At 47.6% G+C, this 25,973-nt stretch overlaps 1 protein-coding gene across 3 annotated transcripts in view; it reads left to right on the top strand.

Moving 5' to 3' along the window:
- Positions 1-7,612: 7,612 nt before the first annotated feature.
- The window catches only part of MACROD1 (mono-ADP ribosylhydrolase 1), a 2,692,027-nt gene continuing 2,673,666 nt past the window's right edge, over positions 7,613-25,973 (top strand). For 2 of the 3 annotated variants that reach the window (XM_085626020.1, XM_085626021.1), the window contains exon 1: positions 7,613-7,995. In XM_085626020.1, coding sequence (XP_085482146.1) covers positions 7,701-7,995 — 295 coding nt within the window. In that variant the 5' untranslated portion in view covers positions 7,613-7,700. The remainder of the gene's footprint in view (positions 7,996-25,973) is intronic. The other variant, XM_085626022.1, reaches the window with a different exon arrangement.

The following is a 25,973-nucleotide window of genomic DNA, read 5'->3' as shown; positions in this document are numbered from 1 at the left end:
TGCCTGGGAACTGAGGTCTGTGAGGCTGGAGTACGATTCGCCTATGCTTTTCCTATGCCTCCGATTTGTCGGACGATTGCATGTAACAACACACTAGGTCTCGTTGTCTCAGAGTAATGTTCGGGCTCGCCCTCTGCCTGTCTTGAACAGCGAGGCTTGCCCCCTTAAGTCTAGTCACTCTCAATATACTTGGTCGCTCCCCTGCATGAGACCAGCCGGTCTCGCCAACAGAGGGGCGGGTCTGGGATTTTTCTATGGCTCGGAGAGCTTGTCTCCGACTAGGATGGGTCGAGCCCCGATGGAAATACTGCCACAGTACTCCTACCTCGGTCACGACGAACCTCCGGATTTCATGGGCCGCTACCTGGGTGATGAGCTCGTCCAAACCTTCGTCTCTCGGCGTCTCCTCGTCTCGTCTCCCGGGTCGAAGAATTATCGGCTCCGTGTGCGGCGACCTTTCGCCTTTTGACGTCTTGTGGTGGGGCGTGGTGCGCGTTACGCAGCGCACCTCCCGCACTGCCCATGGGGAAGTGTAGTTCTTCGCGCAGTCCTAGTGTTGCGCGAGTATTGGCCGGCGTGCGCTGATAAGTCTGACATGATTTATATAGCAAACATTTTCAGCGCTCAGCTTGTGCACAGGCTGGCGCCCCTGGTCGTTGCATGGAAACCGAACGGAAAGGTGAGACTATGTATTGACCTTTGAGAACTGAACAATAACATCTTGGTGGACAAATTCCCACTACCACACATTCATGAATTGTTGGCTCAGACCAAGGGGATTAAATGGTTCTCAACAATAGATCTCACAGCTGTATACCACCAAATCCTGCTCCACCCCTCATGTAGGAAACTTACCTCTTTTATCACCCCATTCGGCTGCTACAGATTCCGACGTATGCCATTTGGCCTGGCGTCCGCAGCGGCGGTATTCCAAAAACTCATGCACAAATTATTTAGAAACAGCAAAAATGTCCTATACTTCCAGGGCGACATTCTCCTAATGGGAACGACCAAAGAGGAACACGAAGCCACTCTCCGGGAAGTGCTGCAGACACTGTCAGACAACAGCCTCACGGCTGAATAGGAGAAATGCAAGTTTGGACTGCGCACAGTCACGTACCTGGGGCACGAAATCGGTGAAAACGGGATCTCACCCAAACAAGCCAATGTGGAGGCCATCAAGGCTGCACCCCAACCTTGAACCAAAGAAGAAGTCCGCTCCTTCCTCAGCTTAGCAGAATTCTACAGTAAATTTGTTAGAAATTTTGCCACAAAAACCCACTCCATGCGCCAACTTTTGAAGGACAAGAACAGTTTCTGTTGGACGCCGGAATCCACCCTTGAGTTCGAGACCATTAATAAGGACATTTGCGAGGCCGTTCCTCTCCAAGGGTTTGACTGCACAGCCCCCAGCATACTGACCACTGATGCCAGCAAGAAGGGGCTGGGAGCGGTTTTGTCTCAACAATCCGCGGATGGCACAGAAACCACGATAGGCTTTGCCTCTCGCTCGCTCGCCCCTAACGAGGAGAAATTCAGTGTGATTGAAAAGGAAATGCTAGCCGCCACCTGGGCCATGGACAAGTTCAGACAGTACATATGGGGTTCACGTTTTAGCCTCAGAACGGCCGATAAACTAATAAAGGTCCTGACATCCAGCGGCCACGTAACGGCCACCCCACGCATAGCGAAAATGTCACTCAAGCTCCTGGACTTCGTCTATGATGTGGAATACTTACCGGGCCAGAAGAACAAGGTTGCCGATTTCCTCAGCCGCTCCGCCGCCATGGAAGCAGCACCCAAACCCAGTGAATGGGATGAGTACCAAGTGGCGTGGCGTTCACTGAGGATCACGAGAACATCATAAGTGCACAAGACTGGGAATCCGCTTATGACAATGACCAGACCCTAGCCCGAGTGAAAACTTTCGTCAGGCTAGGATGGCCTGAGAAGCGACATGTGACAGATGACACCTGGAAGTATTGGGAAGTGCGGAATGAATTGTCCCTAAGCGACGACTCCGTATTCTTGCTCCGGGGTGACAAGGTGATACCCCCTACTTCGTTACAGGACCGCATCCTCAGCATAGGGCAAGAAGGCCACTTAGGGATTGTAAAATCCAAGAGGAGACTAAAGCAGTCATATTGGTGGCCGGCCATAGACTCCTACGTGGAAAAATACGTATGAGCGTGTCGCCACTGCACCAGCGCGGACAAATCGCTCACGCTGCTGCGGCCCCGATGGGTGAATACGCCACTCCCAACAACACTTGGGAAGAGCGGTCAGTCGACATTTTAGGCCCCATCCTGGATGACATGGGCGTGCCCAAATATGCAATCGTTCTCGTTGACAGATACTCGAAATGGCCGAAAGTGGAGGTCTGTGAGAGGGCAGACACGGATGCCATCATCACGTTTCTGACCAGAGCGTTCCTGAGGGAAGGCATCCCGAGAGCCATCACATGCGAAAACGGACCCCAGTTTACCTCAGACAAATGAAGAGCCTTCACCCGAAGGAACGGGATCAAGACACAGCATACCCCAGCATACCACCCTGTGGGCAACGGTCTACCCGAACGCTTCAACCGTGTCATCATGGGCTCAGTCCAAGCTGTCATCAACGCAGGCAAGAATTGGGAGACAGAACTCAAACACACGATCTGGGCATACTGCATAACGCCCACACTCACTGGTTACAGTCCTTTTAAGATCCTACGTGGTAGAGAACCATTTACAAGGGACAATCTGATGTAGATGAATATGAGGCTTCAAAGCAAATGTTCCCCGGCGGTGGTGAGAAGCAACATTGAAAAGGCCCAGAAGATCTACAAAGATAATTACGACAGGAGACATGGTGTACGAGAAGTCTCCCTAGTGATAGGAGACTGGGTCAGGGTGAAGCTGGGCCACCTTTGCAAGAAAGGTGATAGCAAATTCAGCAAACCACTTCAAATCAAAGAACTATATTCCTGCTCCGCTCTCTTAAGCGATGGAAAGGTGTGGTCTCACAGCCGCATGGCAAAGTGCAACAAAGTCCTCCAGTGGGCGACGGACAGCAGCTCCGACAAAGGAGGTTACAATGGCGAGGAAGCAGAGGTCAATGTTGCCCCTCCACCGGAGAACTCCAGAAGCTCCGACACCTCGGGGGTGGAGGTCACGGGGTTACACAGGGCCAAGTAACAACAGGGATTCCACACAGCACACACCACCCCAGGAGACCAATGACGCAAGTAACCCAGGCATGGAGTAGAGGGCATCGAACACACAGACCACACCTCGGGCACAAGGGGAGCAGGCCTCCTACACACGCACCCACACAGTTGTGCGTCCCAGCAGTTGTGCGTCCCAACAGATATAGAGAATATGAAATGTGAAACCTCCTCGGGGACATATCCACGGTACCCGAGGACATTCCTTCTCCTTCCCCCATTCTCCCTCCTTGTTCCTCTCCTTGGCTCAGGTATTACAGTGTTAGCCTCCTCCAGGCTCCTTGTTCAAATTGTTAGAACCTTTGGAAGCTAATGCATTGTTAATTGTTTTTTCTGTACCTTGCTGTTAACGGGGGGAGATATGTGGTGTCGCATTCTAGTCGTCGGACACCCACGTGACCGACGTGGGGACGACGGGATTGCGCGCTGTGACGGGATTCGAGAACTCGGCACAGAGGAGAGTGTACGCTCCTCCTTCTCGAATAAAATACATACTTTTACACCGCAACAGTGTCCCAGCTTATTGTACCTGTTAGGGACATGCATTACAATTACTTATGCTTTTTAATATTTTCTCATCTGCTCAAAGCTCGAGTATACCATGTTTCTCCTCAGTTCAGTCACATCAAGTTGACAAATCTTTTAGATAAAGATCTCCCACCGCTGGTAGCAGTTTTTATATGTACATGGATCTGAACACAAAGCCATATGCGAGTGGAACTATTCTATTACAGTTAATTTTATAGTGAATTACAATAAACGACTCATTTGTAAATGCCAAATCAAGCAGAAGTACTTGAAGAGTGTAGAGTTAAAAAATGTGAGCATTCTTCTTTTCGGTCTTGGTAAATTTGAGCACAAATCCAGCTAGAATTGATTCCATAGACTTTATAAGCACTTCGCAATTTCGACCTAATTAACTAAGTATAGCAACAAACAGGATGCTGCAGTTCCCCGTAAATTTCTGAATGGGCCTGAAGTTCAGGGAAAATGCGTACAGATGCACACTTTCAACCTGCTCTCATCAGAGAGACCATTTGGAATCGATTCTCCCCAATGCTTGTTAGGTCTCGCCTGGCGAAAGCAGCACATGCGCTGCTCTTGTCAGAGAGACCTTTTGGAATCGATTCTCCCCAACGCTTGCATGCACGCGCCTGCATGGACAAAGATGGCTGCTCTTGTTCAAGCCGACTTCCTTCAACTATGGCTCCGGCGTGCTTTCACTTTAAACACTGCACGCGTGCGCGACTGACCCAGAGTTGAATGAAGCCGGCGAGCAACAATTTTTTGGGTTGGGAAATGCCGCAGGAAGGTTCTGCGTCTCGCGCTCAGCCCCCGCTTCCTCGATGCCAAGTCCCGCCTTCCAATGGCCCACTGCACCGGCTCGCAGTCCCTTCCACCCCCGTTGATGCATTTTAAAACGCATCGGCCCGCAGTCCCTTCCACCCCCGTTGATGCGTTTTAAACCGCATTACAGGGCATTCACCCAGCCACCGAGGCGGCGTGTCATTGCTGCTGGTGCCTGGAGGGAGGGCGTAGATGCAGGAGCATGCCTTGGTTAAGATCCTAACAGTGCGGGGTAGCTTAGGAGGTTCATGTGCCTACTGCCGAGATCTGCGTGCAGCCTGTAGTTTTCTGGATGCGGTGCTAGCCACTGGCCAGGCAACCTTTCCCAGACACATTATGTAATTAATGTCTGCGGAGCTGAGATGGGGTAACCGGAGCTTTACAACTCCAATGACCACTGGGTGCAAGGACGTTGGGGTAGGTGGAGTGTGCGCAGCAGACCGGCAGTCATTTATATGGAAGAATGGTCGTTGTAAAAGGGAGAACTATTGCCACCCTCTGCTACTTAAGGCCTACTGACCCTCCCCTTCACCCCAGCGGACTCCTACACCGGAAGTGCCTGTCTGCACTGCAGGTATGAGGAAGGGTGCCCTTCAGGAGATGATCACAGCTGGGCAGGCCACCCTAAAACTCTGTGCGCTCTGCAGGTCTGAGGTCGAGTGCCCTTCAAGGGGATGCTGTCTAGAAGAAGAGCTCACAGTTGGACAGCCCACCCTGAGGCTGCGTGGGTGACACCAGTTGCCCCAGACAGCTAACTGACTTTGCTCCATCCACGTCACTGGCCTGGGGGTGTTCACTGGGGGGTTCCTGGCGGGGGGAGGTTCCTGAGGGGGTTCACTGGGGTGGGAGGGTTCCTGGGAGAGGGTTCACTGGGGAGGGTTTACGTGGGTGTTCACTAGGGGCGTTCACCTGGGGTTTCACTGGAGGGGGGGGGGTCACTGGGGCTGCCCCTGAGGCTTTCAAACTCCACAGTGTATCAGCAAAGAAAACACAAAATCCTACCTTTTACTTTTGTCACAGCCTATAGATGGCGGGAGAATGATTGTGAAGCACCCTGTGATAAAGCCAGTAGGCAGTTAGATATTGCTTGTGAAAAGCTCTCTGTCAAATGCTGAAGTCATGAGCTGGCTTACCGTGACAACGTGTTGTTAAAGCCAATAGCCAGCAGCTTGTTGCGAATAGAAACCCTATGCCAAATTCAATGGACATGAATTGTTTATTTAGAACACCTTATTTTACCCAAAAAATAGTATTTCCCCTAACTTTTGATTGCTCCATGTTAATTTATATACTTATGCTGAATAAAGTATTTTTTTTCTTTTCGAGCTAAAAGCCTTGGCTACAGTGCAAGTGGTATTTAGTGTTATGACTGTCTCTGCTCACGCTTGCAATGGGCAGCATAACCTGATCGTAAAGTTAACTAGCAGTTAGCTGCCCAAACAAATGGAGCCACGCAACACAGCACTTTCAGAACATGCCAGCACATGTTTTTTTTGCCTGGCCGCCGTGCTGAGCTTCACCGGTGCCCTCCCGATTGCAGCCGCCATTGGCACCCAGTTGTGGATTTTAGGCACATTGCTCTAAGATTGGTGTGCAGCTGGTTAACGCCATGGTGGAACTGTTCGAGAAGTTCGATCCAGTGGGGCCTGGCTACAGCGACGCACAGCCGCCAGGCAGCAACCAAGGTTAGTACCCTTGCATTCCTGGTGCTTGCTTACAGCAGTTTTAATATCTTAGAGTTTCTTGTTGCTCAAATAGGTGTAATTTCTATCATTTATATGTTTCCCTTGTCTATATTGCTTGATTTTGTTCGTAAGATAGTGTCACTCATAATCTTTTATGCATGCCCATTTAAAGTTGGTGCTATATAAAAATGCACAAATTCTACTTGCCACAGCTTGAGGGGCAGTGGTTGTGTAGGACGGGACAGTGTACTTCAGCTGTATCCACACATATAAATTACAGGACATTTAAAGGAGCACTTGTTGTAGGTTTAGTGACCTACCTAATCCAGTGAGATATTTCACTGAGCAGTACAAAGCCGCAGCAGACATCACAAAATAATTCTACTATGTCTGTTGTTGGTGGTTGTTAGAGATTGCGAACTGGGGAAACAGGACTGTGTGTTTTTCTCTGCACTGGAAGCCCCTTTATATCTAGGGCTTCACAGACCGTGCATATATGTGGGCATTAATTGCTTATCCTATAAAATACTATATATGTATGGATGACATATTTTCAAAAGGGAAATTTTGCATTACATTTGTTTAAGGTGTTTCTAATACAACATATGTTTTGAAGTTTGAAAAGCAGAAGCATCGATTGCTGATCAGAGATCGAGTATTTTTGGTATTTACACAAGTATTTACACAAGTTTGAGCTATTGGTATTATAAATGCCAATGCGTTTTATTTACGTTTCTTTTTTAAAGACATGGTTAAAAGGCATTGTCATTTACAATGCCAGAGTTTAAACTATTGGCAATGCCATTTATTTATCTGTTTTCAAAACCAACACATGGATGAAGGGTTTGTCACAATGCCAATAGCTCAAACTTTTGCAAATGCGAGACCTATTGCATTGCAAATGCTTGTTTTATCCTGCAGCAATATTTAAGCACGAAACTGCAAATACCAGAATGAAAAATTGCTGTTGGCTACAAAAAGGAAAAGGGTGACTTATTCTTTTAATTCATCTCATTATATGGGCATTACTACTTTGCTCTACTTGTGGTGAAGTATCATGTCAGTCACAAGGCTTTTGAATGTCATACTTAAAAACACAGGAAAAACATAGCTCACATCACACATAAGCTCTCTGAAAACTTAGCAGCTATATGTTGCCGCGCCCAACTCTAGTTATCGCAGCGAACACTCGACTGGCACTTGAACTGTAAACAAACAGCGCCAGACTGTCAAACCTTACAAAATGGACGCGGCCGTGAAAGCGAGGCTTGCAACGCGGTTGTAACGCAAACAAAGCCAACGCGGTCGAGTCAACTGTCACAGGAGGAGACCAGCGGAGGGATCCACCCACCTCTATAAAAGGACGTGAGAAAGAGTCCTTGGGTCTGAAGTCCTGGTAACTCTACCCAGTGACTCTTAGTGTTATTTCGGGATCTGTCTGTCAGGGCCCTGCCCTACCCATGTCCCCTCACTGGATTCTGGCCGCTGTCTGGCGCGGTCGATCAGTACGTGTACTCCGCGGAGCTTGCCAAGTGCTGGTGAATTATTACAGCACTGTAAAGCCAAAAGGGTCTATTCGTGACGTCACTGGACCAGCACGTGTACGGAATTCGTACAAACGTCTGTTTCCCGCGCTTTTGATTCAGACCGGTGTCACCTGTGCGAGTGCCTCTCACCTGGGCTCCAGTGCACCAGTCATGGCCGGAAAAGGGGGCAGAGTGGACCTCAGCGGAATGAGCTGGAAGGATGCTCGTGGTGAGTGAGAATTTTAGGCAAGGACATGGGTGACTGGTATACTTCTCCAGTTAATTTTAAAGTGCATTTCAGAATTTAAACAAGCATTTGCAATGCAATAAGTCTCGCATTTACGCAAGTTTGAGCTATTGGCATTATAAATGAGAATGCATTTTATTTATGTTTTGGTTTTTAAAACAAATTAAAGGCATTGTCATTTACAATGCCAAGAGCTTAAACTCGTGCAAATGCGAGACGTGTTTTCTCAGCTGGTCTGCTCTATCCATACTCCACAACCTCGCCCACAAGCGCGAGTACCATTTTCAATACCCTATACAACGAAGTGATAGTTGTTGCCTATTTATCTTTTGCAATTTACGGCCAATGACAAAGACAATAGTTCTGGCTTGTCATAGGTGTAACGTTACTTGTTGTGTAATATTTGTGAATGAATGGACAGAAGCAGCAAAATACCAGTGCGAGGAAGATATATAAGAAGTTGATATGAAAAGGAGGCAGTCGCAACGTGAGGCAAGCCTCAGGAAAGAAAGGAGAGACAACGAGTGCTGCAAGTGGCTTAACAATTGCCACCTTTAGAAGGGCTGAGCTGGGCTTAGCGGGACTCGGCAAGAGCAACATAGGCTCTTTCTGTGGGACAGACTCTGGACTGGATTCAGTGAATTGCATAAAATTAGCCATACGCAGGAGAAGTCCATTGCCCTTCGTGGCACAGCAAGGAGGTCAGCACGGGCTGAGACACAAGACTGGGCATAACACAATGCATCCTGGGCCAAACTCTGGGAAAGCCATACTGGCACAGGGCCAGGCCCCACCGAGCTGCTCACGGGCGCAGACAGAGGCATTTTTGGGTCGGTCTCAGTAAAGCTTACCGGACTTGGCGCACGGAAAGCCATCCTGAAGAAAGACGCCTGCAGTATTCACAGCTGGGAGACAGTCGTGTTGCAGAAGCAAACCCCCACCATCGACCTCCTCCCCTGCAAAAATACTCCCAGAGCATATTTTTTTTGTATTCCAAGCAACTCGTGCTTTCCAGCACATTCCATAGCAGTGAAAATAGGTTTCTTAAAAAAAAAGCGGCACTGAAAGCGATCAAGTCGCGATCGCTAGTGTCAACAGCTAGTGGTGCGCGCGCACCACAGAGGAGGGGGGGAGCGCTGCAGCGACAGCAAGGCGAAAGTGTGGTGCTGCGCGTGCTGGCCACCGTCGGGAATGGGCGTTTCAAAGGCGGGACAATTTGCCCAATTGCGTGCTGTATTTATTGAAAAAAAGCATGTGAAAGCCAATTACAGCAGCATAAAGCCCACATGCACAAGCGTGTGGTTAGCTTTCGAAAGTCCTTTGAAGAGGTCTCGCAGTATGTGCTATTTAGGTTTCGCCTATGCAGTGCTCAAGCATTGCTTTGGCGTGACCTCTTGGAATCACTCCAGACTTTTTAGGAAACTTGTGCATGTACTGCACTGTTTCCAATGGACACTCATGCATGTACGGCGTTTACCTTACCGGAGCGAGCAGCGGTGCCATCTGTTTGCAATTATCGGCCCGTGCTTTGGAAACAGATGGCGCCGCAGCTCGCTCCCGCTAGGTAAACGCTGTACAGGAGCATAAAAGGCAGCTGGAACCATGAATACGGCCATTAGACACTGTATTAGCTGCACCTTTAAGAAGGAACCTAAAATGGAATTATTTTGCGGCTAAAAGATCAATACTAAGAGGACCTCGTTTGTTCTTAAGATTGGCCAGAAATTATATTAGGCTCTCGTTTATTCTTAAAATCGGGCAGCAGTTATATCATTGTTCACAAGCTTTCCCTATCCAGAACTAGGCATGTACTGCCACCTTGTGACCGTTAACAGCAACATGCCAAACCACAAGTGTCTGTGAAAACCAGCTTGAATTAATTAATTAGCTCTTGCTGGTTTTAAATTATTATTCTTGCTTTTACCTTCCTCTGCCATAGTCCACAGACATGAGCCTTTCTCCCACCACTCTACTTTCTCAACAACGCACGTTAGTTAACCTCTCCTATGTGCCTCTCTCTGTACTAGAAAACCTAGCTCCAGCTGCTACTCTCTCTCTCTCCGTCTCTCTCCATCTCTCCCTGCCTCTCTCTCTCTGCCTCTCTCCCCCGTCTCTCTCTTTCTCCCCATCTCTTTCTCTGTCTCCTTTTACATGCTGCCTGTACCTCTCCACTCTGTACTGCGCTTCACACCAGGCCCTCGCCCTCTCACCCAAACCTGTGCTCTGATGCACTCCAATAAACCTCCCCTAGGCAGGCTAGAAAGTAACAGTTGTCATAGTCTGTAAAAGGAGGATCCCTGCTGGATTTGTTGTGGAAATATGATTTTCGGAGCGCGAGGTGAAAGTATGATTTTGCCTTTTGAGCGCGCCCTTTCCCACGGCAGCACAATAGCGCAATAAAAAAAAAAAAGATTTGCCGCAATTTACTACACTTGTGGCAAGCTGTTCATCCTGAATTGGCAGCTGCATAAAGTGGCCTTAATGCGACTCTGTCCTGCCCACTCAGCCCGGTGACGCGTCGCTGTGCCCACAAACGCAGCGCACCCCACTCCTAGCCTATGGCATCCACGCTAGTGCAGAGTACTTTCCCAATGCACCTCTACTCCGGCCAGTGTCACTCTTGGGAGTTCTATTTCTGTAACACTCTTACCCCCCCCCCCCCCCATCCCTCACCCAGAAATTGTGTAAGTGCACCCAAAATGTTGACCAGCTGCATCCATTGCTGTTGCAATATTAAGATCTATGCACAACTCTGCCAATTTACCTCAGTCCTCATAGGTAGCACTCATGCAAATCTAGACCAGAGACTCACACGCAACTCAGTTAATGCATCTCAACTCCTAACTGATGTAATCCATTGCACGTCATTACAGAATAATACTCTGTTCCGGCAAAGCATTTCAACTCTGACCTGACGTACTCCATTCTGCGCTATTACCAAATAATACGCAGCTCCAAAAGTGCATCTCAACTCCGAACTGACGTAGTCCAGGCTGTACATTGTTATACATGTACAGTGTTATGAAGATTCATGAATTAAAAGAAAAGAATAAGGATACAGACTCTTCAAAAGAAAGAAATTGCTGTGTTGTCTTTTTTTTTTTTTAAATAAAAATAAGTCTCTATTTTGTTTCCTCAAATGTGCTGTGTGCCTTACAAGATAAAGGTTCTTGTCAAATACAAGTATTACATATAGTTACTGAGCTCCTCTACCCTTGTGTTTTGCATCTTGTTAAATCGTCTTTTTTTTTTTTAAACGGTAAACCCGAAAAGTGAGCACTGTTGAATACTTTGGAATAACAGTGTGCAGCAATTGTATACCACAACCGTTTGTCCTGTTACTATATATAGATAAAAGGCATTGTCTTTTACAATGCCAATAGCTCAAATTCTCGTAAATGCGAGACCTATTGCATTGCAAATGCTTGTTTTTGACTGAATCTGGACATATCACACAGTAACAAACATGCACCTAGAACAAGCCAAACCTGTTGGCTTTGTCAGTGTTTCGCAGCAGTATCAGATAAATGAGTAATAATGATTTTGTTGTGAATAATTGGAATTAAAAATATTTTATTTTGAAAATACGAGACTGTGAATTAAACATTATTAAGGTCTGTGGAGAGGGTAGTAGCCATAGCAGTGTCTCACTCACTTTTTGTTCTTTCTTTCACACTACGTTTGTATGCAGTGTATCTATTAGACACTTATGTTCTTATTCTCTCCACATCTTTCTGAAAGCTTGTGTCTGCATGTTTCACACTTAATTCCTTTGCTCTTCGGCACCGTCTTTCACTGTCTTCTGCATACAATTCCTAGCATTTCCTACACTCTGCCTATCGCCCCAACACACAGTGCACCCACACACCTTTTAAGCACTGCATTTTCCTTTACTTTCGCTCTCTCTCATTACTTTAAAAGCCATGTACCTCCTTCACACTCTTGCATAGAATTACAATTACAGGTGGCACACCTGACTATTGCTCTGTCCACTATGCAGAGAGGCAAAGGATTGGGTGAACATGTATTCTGAACCTCTTTATCACCCACTGATGGGCACAGTGATAAACCCACACTGCCGTCAGATTCAACTCCAGAACTCTCAATCGTGGCCCGTTATAAATACTAATCCTCAACTTCAGCTCACAAAGAAACCTAAAGGAAACTCAATCCACAGTACACACTATTCAAGGGTAATATGCTGCACAAAAAACCTACTGAAACTCTTATATTAAAAAGCAAACACTCTTAGGGAATGATTCTGTAAAATGTGCAATATAAACAGGAACTACATCTCCGACATGCTAAGGGTTTTTACAGTCTTTGTTCAGTAATCGATCAATGTTTTTTTTCTATAAAGTTAAGCACATGAATACAGTGCCTGATATGGATCTGTTTCAATGTCAGTTTTTATTTACTGTGGGGTCTGAAACCTAGAGGGACCCATCCCTGTTAAAGCCATGGTTAGGGTTGCCACCTTCAGTTGGGAAAAAGTATATTCTGTCCACTGTATCATGTTCTACTTTGACCCGTGGAGAAAAAACTTTAGGTAAGCATTCAACCTTTCAGCCCTAGGGTGGGTTTCCCCCAAACTTTGTGTCTTACTCCTCCATTTTTGCTGATCTCGTTTTTGTTGGCCTTAGGACCTGCACTTTACCACTGCTCATCACTGCTAAAGTGTGTGTGCTCACTCCCGAAAACATGGTAAAATTGTGTGACACCCAATTGGCACATTTAATTTACTTGTAAGTCCCTAGTAAAGTGGTACTACATGTCCTAAAGGCCTGTAAATTAAATGGAAGTAGTGGGCCTGCACCACTCATTGTGCCACCCATTGTGGCAAAATAAACCTTTTGTCAGGCATAAACGTTCCTCTTTAACACATTTGTCACCCCTAGGTTGGGTGCTGAACAGCCTCTAGGGCAGGGTGCAGTGTATTTAAAAAGTTGGACATGTACTTGTAGGTTTCTCAAACCAATATTTCTGCAGCAGTGTGGTTGGTCTCGCCTGACGTTACCTTTGGCTGTCTAGCATGTAACTTGTGATTGTTAGTGAAGTTTCTAATTACAGTTTTGGTGAATATTTACATTAATGTGTCTATTGTTGTGGCTGGCTGTGCAAGTGGAAGCGTTCTTTTTTTTTTTTTTTTTGTTTGTTTGTTTACGTGCAGTTCTTGTTGATAAAAAGAATGTCTCTAGGCTTACATGTCTGTTCCAGTTCAATGAGTACGTAGAATATAATTTATTTAGAACAGTACTACTTTCATATCGGACATTTCTCTTGACCTGTGCGTTGCTGTGATGGCTCAGTTACAACATTGCTATAGTCTTCCTTTGTTTTTTTGTGAATGTACACGAGTCTTTTAGGTTCTCGGTTTAAGATTTACGTTTATGATGAGTTTTGCTTTTTTTTGTCTTTTTAGGGCACCGGCATTCATTAAATGTGGTGTCTTTTTATATTGGTGTTTTATATGTTCGATGGATACGAACAGGGTTTTTACACTGAAATGCATATTTTCTCAACTCATATGTACGCAGTTTTATTTTTGTATTATTTGTTGTCCACTTAAAATACAATTGCTTTACCTCCCGGCGGTTTTGAAAATATGTTATTTATAGAAATATCAGGGATTACTTGTGCAACACCTGGTACAGTTTTAAAACTTTTTTTTTACATTTAATATAGGCAGCGCCTCTCCTAATACTGGTTTGCTTCTACCTGCTAGCTGACAGCTTTTGAGTGGTCTTTTGATGCACATGAGTTGTAGACCTAGCATCTCTAGCCAGTAGTTGTGACTGTTGGAGCAATGTTAAATGCAGGAACTGGATGAGGGTCCTGGATTCTACACTGGAGATAGTGCTACAGTTGCGTCCTTCTATAGCCGCATAGTGGGGGCAAATTTAGGGACTATGAGTGAGCTCCATTGATGACCTTCGCTAGATCGAGCACCACGTTGGATCTGTCGGGCTGTAGCTCAGTGCGATATTAGAGGCAGGGATTGGGTGAGATTTATCAATGGTCTACCCTGGGGCTCATGGCATTGTTTGGCTGGTAGGAGCTGCCCTGGCTGGAGGCCTTGCCCACCTCCTTTTGTTTCAGTTTTGTTTCTAATTCTACCTCTGACAGATCAACAGCTATGACAATTTTGCACACAAGCCGCAGTGCCGAGCCTCACTGTTTGCAAGAGTTGGGGGTCACATTCAGCAGTTGAATTTTGTGTGGAGGTTTTTAAAGATTTTAAATTCACGGATGGTGTAAATTGTCGTGTTTTAGAGAAGGGCTTTTGAAGCTGGAGGATACAAACCCCAAATGTGCAATTGTAATTCAAGATGGCATACTGGGTTATTTATTGTTTTCCCCTTCTGTGAAATGTCATTTTTCTTTTGTTTCATTAACTCCTTGTTCTTAGAGGATGCCTGCTCTTGTTTCTATAGGCATTTAACTATCCCTGGAGTAATCAGAATATGCTCTACGACAGACATGGGCCATTCATTCTCCATTTATCTGGGTCTGGTTGCTCCATGGACTAATGCTACCACTGCAGGAGCCTGTGCTTGACCTCATGGTCACAGGTTCTTATCCATCTGAGGTCGATAAAATTAGTACCATTTAGTCTGGCAACAATCAACATCTGTTATTCAGCACCAAGATGTCTACTAGTGAACATGCGCTTTACAAATACACGTCCTGTTATTTTACAAAACCTGACTTGTGCCAGACTAACCTCATGTCTTCCTGGACACAGTAAACAACAAGCATTTGCAATGCAATAGGTCTCGCATTTATGCGACTTGGAGCGATTGACATTGCAAATGACAATGCCCTTTATTTTTGTTTTCGTTTTTAAAACATAAAGTAAAGGCATTGTGCTTTTCAATGCCAATAGCTTAAACTAAATGCGTAATGCGAGACCTATTGCATTGCAAATGCTTGTTCTTTCCCACTTCTTGTCACGTAAACATTTTGTGTCCCAACACTTGTATCTTTCCACATTTCCTTTCCACTATGATTTTCCATTAATGTTTTCGTTATCTCACTTCATTCGCTGCTTTTCCCAGAAAGTCTCTTCCTCGTCTCTCTTCTCTGCTTAGCTTGCTCTCTGTCACGCTAGCAGGCTCACCCACTCATATCGCCCTATATGTTCACCACTTCACCGTCATTGGTGACAATTTACTCAAATGCACCACTTCAGAGACCACCACCAATAAAGCTTATTCAATTTAAACGTTTTACTGATAATAGACAACACTTTTTTTTGGGGGGTGGCAACTTAATTTTGCAGACTGATGCATTTAAGTGACTCTTAGTATTAATAAATACTGAAAAATGTACTGTACACTGCTACAAATAAAGCAGTAGACAATGTCAGCGTGGAATATGCTAGACACTTCATATAGAATGTTTTGCTGACTCGCTTCAGTGTGTGCAAGATGCAAGTAAATGCTGCGATGAAATCTCGCACACCATATGTCCGAGCAACAATATTAGACGTTTGGGCAGGCTTAGGACATCAGCCCCCCCCACCCCCGCACCTTGAGCAGTGTATTCTCCCTTCCCACTCTGTGCGGTGGGCCAATAGCTTTTGAAGGTCTGTCTGTGCGCAAGACAGCAGTAATATTTCAATTGCCTAGCTGAGCTCCCTGGAAGCTAAGAGCTTCCCCCTCCACTCACCCACTCCTCTGTCGCAGAATTTTGTGTTTCACCTCCTCTCACAGGGTGGCACTCCTTCTATCCCCTTCTCTAAACCTACCCCTAAGATCATAAGGTTTGATGGGAGGCCTCTACTGCTCCCTGAGTACAGGCTTTGAGATGGGAAGCAGGAGACACCTATGTATATAAATAACTGCATGTGAAGTGAATATTATCAAGCTGGGATGAGGGAAGGCTTGTGTAGTTGCTGATCTATGTTATGTACTCCACGGCTTCTCGTTCTTTTTCTTCTCTAGTTCCCATGTACCAGTCCAAGCACCTGCAACGGCAGTTCTGTATACAGTGGGCGGAGTATAGAAATAACGTCCATCTCATGGCCGGTTTTAATTTACTACTGGCGCCGGCTTACACTGTCATAACCATTGGCATTGGTAAAACCCCAGGCACGGGGCAACCCTGCTCTCATTTTCTGCTGCATAATTAGCCTTTTCTGTGTTCCCAATTGATAGCACATGCATTAACATATGGAAAAGAACTACCAAAGTGTATATCTGAAGGAGGCTTGCTTTTTAGTGGAAATATCATGTGTAAGTAATTATGGCAACACCAAAAGGCGATTTTTATGTAGAAAAAAACACGGTACCCGTTTATTGGTTGGCTTGAAATGTTTTAGGCGGGCGAAAATAAAAAAAGTAAAATATCAAATTGTAGATAGAAAAGAATATATCTTCCTCTTGAGCAGGGCAAGCTTGTATGTGTAGTTTTTGAGATGGGCATTTCTGATTAAAGAAAGTTTTACAATACATTCTTAAGGAGATTTGTTGAGGATACATTTCAAGAGGAGAACATAGAAGGTGCATTTCTGAGAATGGGAAGTTTTGGGAGGACGTCCGATTGATGTTTTTGTAAGACAGTTTCAAAGTGAATGCTTTAAGAAGTTAATTATGTGTTAGCCTTTGTAGGAGACGTTTCTTGAAGGTTTGTGGGAGACTGAAGTCCGGAGCTCCATTTTGCAGAAGCACTTGCCTGTGTTTTTCAGATTTTCACACTTTAAACTCTCTCGTTTCTATTGTTTGCTCTTGATAGTAAGGATGCACTAGTCAAAGATTTTTTTGACTCTGACCAGTGGTTACCTAGATAGGTTCACTGTTACATTAAAGACATATTCCTTAACAAAGCGTAACTTCTGGCTTGCTGTTCTTTTAAAATGTGATAACTTGTTCTTGTTGTTACTGTATGTGAATCCAACCCCTTTAATCATCCCTTAGAACAGGAGTGTCCATCATAGGACCAGGAAGGCTGGAATCCATGCCAGATTTTAGGATATAATCTATATAGTGGATATCCTGAACATCTGGCATGAATCCGGCCATCCTTGACTAATTTTTGGCATCCTTAGAATAAGCTTTGATTACTTGGCCACAGGTACCACTGCAGAGTCAAGGAAACAGAGTAATGCTGGCTACCTTTTGTAAGCAACAATATCCAGGAACCGAGTTGAAACTTTGCTACCCAACGTTGATACTAACAAGCATTCCCTGCCTGCCACGGGAGTTTTAGAAACAGGCGAAATTACATTTCTAAGGAAGGTTTCTGGAAGGTACCTTTCTGAATAAAGTTCCCGAAAGTTGTTTCAGAAGATGGGGGTTTTTAGAAGGTGCATTTATCCTGTACGATTTTAGAAAATACATCCCTGAGTCGGGAAATATATAGATTTGCTTTCTTGTGGTCGTTGGTAGAAGATGTATTAATGAGAAAAATTTAAAATAGGTGCATTTTTTTTGGAATAATATTTCTTGGAGTAGCTTCTCCGGATATTTCCAACGAGGAGGGTTTAGAGCAGTATGCTGTGGCAAATGTTGCCATTTTTTGTGCTAAAATATATTTCCATGAACTCCGAGATATTTTATCAATTTCAGGAGCAAAGGTTAAGTTGCTCATCCTGGGATTCAGACCCATTCCAGCAGGTGACTCAAACTGCTGCAGTTTGCACAAAACTAGCATACAAATTCAACTGTATGCACAAATACATCTTGTGAACTAATTATAATGTACTTTGATGCCAGATTTCACCCTCTCTTACCATGCGTTATGAACGTCATCAAAGCACTATCTACATAAAGAACACTTCTCTTCGCGAGTGTATGTCTGTATCATGTGCTGTGTGACTACTACGGGGACCAGCCAGACCTACTTTTAGTAATTTTCACCAATCACTTTTAGGCTGGTGCTGAATGAAATTGTGAAAGAAGCGGGAGAGTGTAGGAAAGTGGGTTTTTATTGCAGTAACCCCCCCACTTTTTGCCAGACTTCTAATGTACTTTTACTGGATGTGCCCTGGGTCCCCTGGGTCCCTGCCAATCAGGTTCCGAGGGCCTGTGTTTTTTCCCCAAAACGAGCCCAATTGGCATCTCTGGCCACAGGTCAGTCCCTGGTAAATGGTACCACAGGCACTGTGACCAGAGAAGGCCTCTAAGGGCTGCAGCACTTATTGTGCCACCCTTAGAGGTCCTGTACCACTACACTCACACACTGCCAATGCAGGCTGCGTGTTTTGTTACAGAACGAAGTGAATAGTCGACATGGCACACATCTCTGTGTCCCATGCCTACAACCCACTTCCCTGGCATAGGTTGTAGTGGAGACGGTGTTCTATGTGCACACATTGCTATGTTAGCATAAGCGCTTTAGATGTAAAACGCCATCTTGCCACTTAGCTGCTTTTGTACACGACACTGCAGGTAGCTGTCATTACAAGAAAAACTGCTTGCTTGCTTTTTCTTCACATGAGAACGGTCTGTTGTTCACATCCCTAGACGTGCACCGTGACCTTATTCTGAACACTGTGTGCAGAGGCCGTCAAGGTCAAATAACAATGTATGCTTTTGAATTCAGGTTGATCGGTCCACGCTCTAGCCATAACATGCACACAGCTGCAAATATCTGAAACTCTGGTGCCTTTAATATTGCATTTGCATGCATGATTCAGGCACTTGGAGAAAACCTTTTCCAGACACAGAGCAGAGCTGATCCTGTGATGTGATTCACCTAAGCTGATATTTACGGTATGGGATTCCCCATTCAAGCCTAGTGACCTTCTATTAGTTTCATGAAACTAGCTTACTAGCGAAGGGAGGGTGCTTGTATTCCACTATCATTTGTAATATGATTTCTCCCTTCATTTTCTATGGTATTGTAACAATGCTGATGGTTTTGTTTTTAATCATATGTCTGCTTATGTTAGCCAAAGTACTGCACCTTTGGGCACGTAGTTAAAATAAACATTTTAAAATTTACTGTGTCTCTGATTACTCTTGTTGTGGACTGATATGAGAATAATAACGAAAAGGCGTTTCTGATTCCCACCATTCCTGAGAGTACTCCAAGTCACTTGTTCTGGGTTGTCTAATCATTGGTAGCTTCGAGATGATACGGAGAACGAATGAGACACTGATGCTAGTCGGATAGGGGTTCTGGGTACTGATGTGAGTTTTTTGGTACACCACAATTCACTGAGTGTCATGAACGCAGACCGGTAATGCGCTGATCACCAGGTCAACGGGCCCCTGAACCACAACGCGAGTTCTGTTCGAACTACATTTCCCATGATGCCCGGTGTGGCACGCCCCACGTGATCGACGTAACGCTAGGGAAAGCGGATATAGGCCGAGATGCCTCGAGGACGTTGCCGAAGATTCCCGTGTGTGTTCCTGTTTTTTGGCTTTCCGCAACTAGCAGCTCCCCGAGGGCTGTTCTCTCGTCCCTTTGTTTCCCGTCTCGCCCGGGGACTCCGGGCTCCAGCAATCCGAGTTCGCGCTCCTCTGCGCCAACGCTGTTAGAGCATTGAGGGCAGCGCGAGTACCAGCCTTCCACGCCCAAGGATTCCGGGCTCCAGCTAACTGAGCTTGCGCTCCTCTGCTCCAACGCTGTCAGAGCATTGAGGGCAGCGCGAGTACCTGCCTTCTACGCCCAAGGATTCCGGGCTCCAGCAATCAGAGTTCGCGCTCCTCTGCTCAAGCTCTGTCAGAGCATTGCAGGCAGCGCGAGAACCAGCACATACGCCCCAGGATTTCCGGGCTTGGTCGTTCTCCATTCGCGCTCCTCTGACCCCAAACATTTAGGGCACAGGATAGCAGCGCGAGAACCAACCGGCTACTGCCCCAGGATTTCCGCGCACGAGACTACGGCGTCGGCGTTCCTCGGCCCCAGGAGTTCCGGGCTTAGAGTAGTAGCGCCCACGCCGGTGGTCTTCCGTTCGAAGGTTTTCCGACTCAGCTGAGCCACTCTAACTGCTCTACAAAACCGTGAGTACTTTCGGTGGTGTCTCCACTCTCAGTCTAGTGGGAAGAAAAGGTCCTCGCTACCAGTGACACCTCGTTACAGAGGCACCGGGGCATGAAGCTCAAGCAAGATTGAGCTGCGCTTTGTCCCAAGTAAACGCTACTGTATTTTCCACGTGTTCCTCCCACGCTCATGCGCTACGCCCAAGGCCACTACCCAGTGCCAATTAACTGGATGGTGGAACCCGGCAGCATCGTCGACTGAGGGCACGGATAGCGAGAGGAGGTAGCAGGTAAAGAGGCTGACAGCAAGTAATTGGGTTCCAAGCAGGGAGGTGGTGGGAGTACCAGTCATCTCATGGTATGTTTGTGTCTTCACAGGTCTCTCTCCCTGCCGTTCCTACCCTTCTTTCCCTCGCTCACCTGTCTCCATAGTCCGAGTGCGTTATACCTATTCCGGACTGGGGGCAGATGAGAGGTGGACCCCTATAGAGCATCAGCGCCATCCCGAGGCGAGGACCCCGAGGCAGATACGACAGAATCTTCGGCCCACGAATTGTTTCTCCTCCTGATTGCGCTGAAATAGGGGCATGGCCACATTCGAAGACGTAGTAGCAGCCTTAGCACAAGTGCAGGTGGAGCTAGCTGCTTCACGGTCAGAAACTGCGGCGTTACACGCCCGGATAGACAGACTCCAGAGAAACCCCTTCGATGTAGGAAGCGTATTTCCTACACAGATACCTCAGGTTGTGGTAGAGATGCCCGCCCATGTCCCTTTGGCCCCCCCTGAGAGGTTTCACGGAGACATACAAAAGGTACAGGTGTTCATGACACAAGTCCTGCTGCATTTCCACTGTAAGCCCAAACTATTTCTTACCAACCAATCACGGGTGGCATTTCTTATCTCATACTTGGCTGGAGAAGCAGCACAATGGGCGGTCCCTATTGTCAGAAGGGAAGACGCCCTGCTCTACGATTGGGACGCCTTTCGAGTAAAGTTTGAGAAAACCTTTGACCGACGGGCCGACGCCTTCTCCGTAGACCGTGACCTGCTTGACCTCAAGCAAGGCAGTTCCGACTTCGTCGGATACCTTAACAGCTTCCGACGCTTAGTGGCGGAAACGGACTGGCCCGAATCGAAGCAGTCCGCCATCTTCTACAGAGGGCTAACGGAAGAACTAAAGGACGTCATTGCCCAAATGGACCCTCAACCTTGTACCTGTGCGGCCATGATAGAACTAGCCTCCCGGTTGGAGTACAGGCTCAAAGAAAGAAAAGGGGACCATAAAAGGAAAGAGAAACTTCCCTCGTCCTACGAACACGCCCGTGCTCCTGATCATGTACTCTCCCGGGCTGAACCTATGGAGATCGGAGCGGTGCGAGCATCATTGACATTGAGCGAACGAGATCACCGCCGTAAACAGGGTCTCTGCCTATACTGTGGCAAAAAGGGCCACTATCTCAGAGTGTCCCGTTCGACCCAAGAACGGCCGACCTCGCATAGGGCAAGCAGCAACAGTGACGGGGGATGGAGCGGCGGGAAACTCGCGTGCTTGAAGGACCAGGAAGGGAAGCCTTCAAGCTATCACTCCATCCCTTCTATGGAGTCAGAAGCTACCAAGGAACCAGATAATTTTTTTATCACTTTGGATATAGTAATAAACCAGCGCACCCAAACCATACGGGTTATGGTCGACTCCGGCGCTACTGGATGCTTTCTGGATAAAACAGAAGCTGAGCGACTAGGTGTGACGTTACTAACTAAGAAAACGCCAGAACTCGTCTACGCTGTAGATGGTAAAGAGTTAGAGTCCGGACCCATACGATACGTTACACCTGCCCTCTGGATTACCATAGGGGGGACTCATAGTGAATGGCTTACCCTTAATGTTATCCAAGCTCTTCGGTGTAAACTTATCCTGGGATTACCGTGGTTAAGAAAGCATGAGCCTGCCATAGAGTGGTCTACAAACTCGTTGTCCTTTTGCTCCGCCTTTTGTCAACTCCAATGCAGACACCCTACTTCCTCTCCGGTCCAGGTAACAACGTCCCCACAGCACGTCGTCACGGCGGCAGAGATAGACGTGATGCTCCCAGAATGGTACGCCCCTTATATGGATGTGTTCGATAAGAGGAAGGCAGAGGAATTGCCTCCACATCGGGCGTACGACTGTCGCATAGACTTAGTACCTGGTGCCATCGTCCCATGTGGTAGGATATACGCGCTCACAGGTCCAGAAGCCTGCCACCTCCGAAAGTACTTGGACACCTACCTAGCGTTGGGATTTATTCGCCCATCAGTCACCAGCGGCGTCCCCACTCTTTCATACCGCAGGCTAACGGCGAGTTACGCTGCTGCATTGACTACCGCGCTCTCAATTGCATGACAATAAAAAACCAGTACCCATTGCCGTTAATCTCTGTTTTGTTAGAACAGGTTCGAGAAGCACAACTTCATACCAAATTAGACCTCCGAGGGGCATACCATTTGGTGAGAATGAGAGAGGGCGACGAATCGAAAACCGCCTTCAAAACGCGGTTTGGACTGTTTGAATATTTGGTGATGCCCTTTGGGCTATGTAACGCGCCTGCCGCATTTCAGTTCTTCCTCAATTAGGTATTGCGGGATTTCTTGGATAAATTCGTCGTGGTGTACATCGACGACATCTTGATCTTCTCATCCAACCAGGAAGAGCATGTCGTCAATGTGGGGTTGGTCCTACAGGCCCTGAGAAAACATCGGTTATTCTGCAAGCTCACTAAATGCGAGTTCCATGAGACCACCGTGGAATTCCTTGGCGTCCTGTTAACCCCTGCTGGACAGGTCATGACCGACCGAAAGGTACAAGCTGTAGCCAACTGGCCCCAACCACAAACTGTCAAAGATGTGCAAAGCTTTCTCGGCTTTTCGAACTTTTACCGGCGATTCATCCACCACTTCTCACAGTTGGTAACCCCTCTCACCAGGTTGACACGGAAAGGAGTTCCATTTTTCTGGTCTCCGGAGGCTCAGACAGCTTTTGAGCGGCTCAATACCGCCTTCACTTCCGCTCCCATATTACGACACGCCAAACCCGATCTTCCTTTCATAGTAGAGGCGGACGCCTCTGACGTGGCTGTGGGAGCCGCTCTATCGCAACGTCATCCAGACACAGGGCATCTCCATCCAGTAGCCTACATGTCCAAGAAATTAAACCACGCCGAGCTGAACTACACCATCTCAGAAAAGGAATTGCTAGCAATCAGGGAGGCATTCCTGGAATGGCGACACTGGTTGATGGGCGCTCAACATCAAGTAACGGCATTCAGACCACCGTAACCTCCAGTTCCTACGGTCAGCTCGGCATCTCTCTCCTCGGCAAAAGAGATGGCTGCTATTCTTTGCGGATTATCATTTCCACGTCTCGTTCCGACCAGGAACGCAGAACAAGAAGGCCGACGCCTAGTCAAGACAAGAAGACCTGTCTCCCCTCGGTGGATCCAGACCAACCCATCTTGTCTCCCGACCAAGTGGTGGGAAGAGTGGATACAGAACCCTTCGTGCTCGGAGTGAAACGAGGAATAAAGGCACTTGCCTGAACCTCCTGGCTAAGGAGGCACACGGAATGGCGTTTGCAACAGGGTCTGCCCATGTGTGGCTCCAGAGTATTGATCCCTACTCTTCGTCTTCGTAAACTCGTTTTCGCATGGTGTCACAAACTACCCTGTGCCGGTCATATGGGGGAACCAAGACCTTGGAAAAAGTACTGAGACAGTTCTGGTGGCCTTCTGTCCGGCCGGACATCTTGCGGTGGGTGAAAGGTTGTGCCATCTGCGCCCAAATGAAGACCGATCATCGCAAACAACAAGGCCTCCTGCTTCCACTACCCACTCCCGTGAATAACTGGGAAAGAATCTCAGTCGATTTCATAGTGGGACTACCGAAGGACCAAAACTGCACGGCTATAGTAGTAGTGATAGACTACCTCACAAAAATGGGGCACTTCGTAGCGTACAAACCGGTGCCTACGGCTGGGACATTGGCAAGACTCTTGTTAGTACATATAGTGCGTCTCCATGGCCTTCCTCTCGGAATCGTGTCGGACAGAGGCTCTCAGTTCACCGCTCGTTTTTGGAAGGTCTGGTGTGCAGAGTTGAGCATCCAATCGTCCCTGTCCACGAGTTTCCATCCCCAAACCGACGGACAGACGGAGCGGCTCAACCAGACATTGAAGCAATATCTACGCTGCTATGTGGACAACGCCACTGAGGCGTGGGTGGACTGGTTATGGGTGGCGGAGATAGCATATAACCGCACCATACACTCCTCCACTCAACAAACACCCTTTTTTCTCTCATCAGGGTACCACCCCCGTTTCACAGCGTTCTTACTCCCTCGTAGGCACGTCAGCTTTCCAAACTTGCAGAGCAGGCTCACTGTGATTCGCTCGACCCTCACGAAGGCCCGCGCGAACCTTCGCTTAGCGAAGGAACGTTACAAGGCTCAAGCTGATCAACACCGCAGGCCCAATCCCTTGTACCACAAAGGGGATAGAGTGTGGTTGTCCACTAAAAACATCAAGTTCAGGAAACCCAGTGTGTTCAATCCGAAGTATATCGGACCCTACCCTGTGGTTCGACACGTGAATCCCGTGGCGGTGCAGTTGCGCCTCCCTTCGCATCTACGCATCCACCCTGTGTTCCACGTCTCGTTGCTCAAGCCCTCACTCTGTCCGGTTCGGAAGGTCCCTCCTCCGTATGGGTGCAGCATGAACGTGTGTACGTGGTGAGGCGAGTGCTTGATTCCAAACTGGTGAGGGGCAAAGTATGGTACCTCCTGGCCTGGAAGGGGTATGGGCCGGAAGAAAATTCCTGGGAGCCAGCTGCGGGGATTCACGCGGCTCGTCTAGTAGCCGCTTTTCATCGCCGTTGTCCTGATAAACCCGGGGCTGCTCTCAGCGCCAATGGTGGCGTGAGGGGGGGTGTACTGTCATGAACGCAGACCGGTAATGCGCTGATCACCAGGTCAACGGGCCCCTGAACCACAACGCGAGTTCTGTTCGAACTACATTTCCCATGATGCCCGGTGTGGCAAGCCCCACGTGATCGACGTAACGCTAGGGAAAGCGGATATAGGCCGAGATGCCTCGAGGACGTTGCCGAAGATTCCCGTGTGTGTTCCTGTTTTTTGGCTTTCCGCAACTAGCAGCTCCCCGAGGGCTGTTCTCTCGTCTCTTTGTTTCCCGTCTCGCCCAAGGACTCCGGGCTCCAGCAATCAGAGTTCGCGCTCCTCTGCGCTAACGCTGTTAGAGCATTGAGGGCAGCGCGAGTACCAGCCTTCCACGCCCAAGGATTCCGGGCTCCAGCAAACTGAGCTCGCGTTCCTCTGCTCCAACGCTGTCAGAGCATTGAGGGCAGCGCGAGTACCTGCCTTCTACGCCCAAGTATTCCGGGCTCCAGCAAACTGAGCTCGCGTTCCTCTGCTCCAACGCTGTCAGAGCATTGAGGGCAGCGCGAGTACCTGCCTTCTACGCCCAAGTATTCCGGGCTCCAGCAATCTGAGTTCGCGCTCCTCTGCTCAAGCTCTGTCAGAGCATTGCAGGCAGCGCGAGAACCAGCACATACGCCCCAGGATTTCCGGGCTTGGTCGTTCTTCATTCGCGCTCCTCTGCCCCCAAACATTTAGGGCACAGGGTAGCAGCGCGAGAACCAACCGGGTACTGCCCCAGGATTTCCGGGCTCGAGACTACAGCGTCGGCGCTCCTAGGCCCCAGGAGTTCCGGGCTTAGAGTAGTAGCGCCCATGCCGGTGGTCTTCCGTTCGAAGGTTTTCCGACTCAGCTGAGCCACTCTAACTGCTCTACAAAACCGTGAGTACTTTCGGTGGTGTCTCCACTCTCAGTCTAGTGGGAAGAAAAGGTCCTCTCTACCAGTGACACCTCGTTACAGAGGCACCGGGGCATGAAGCTCAAGCAAGATTGAGCTGCGCTTTGTCCCAAGCAAACGCTACTGTATTTTCCACGTGTTCCTCCCACGCTCATGCGCTACGCCC

Source organism: Triturus cristatus, chromosome 9 (assembly GCF_964204655.1).
Source record: "Triturus cristatus chromosome 9, aTriCri1.1, whole genome shotgun sequence".
NCBI lineage: Eukaryota > Metazoa > Chordata > Amphibia > Caudata > Salamandridae > Triturus > Triturus cristatus.
The sequence above is the reverse complement of the archived record's forward strand: the minus strand, read 5'-3'. Positions and strand labels throughout refer to the sequence as shown.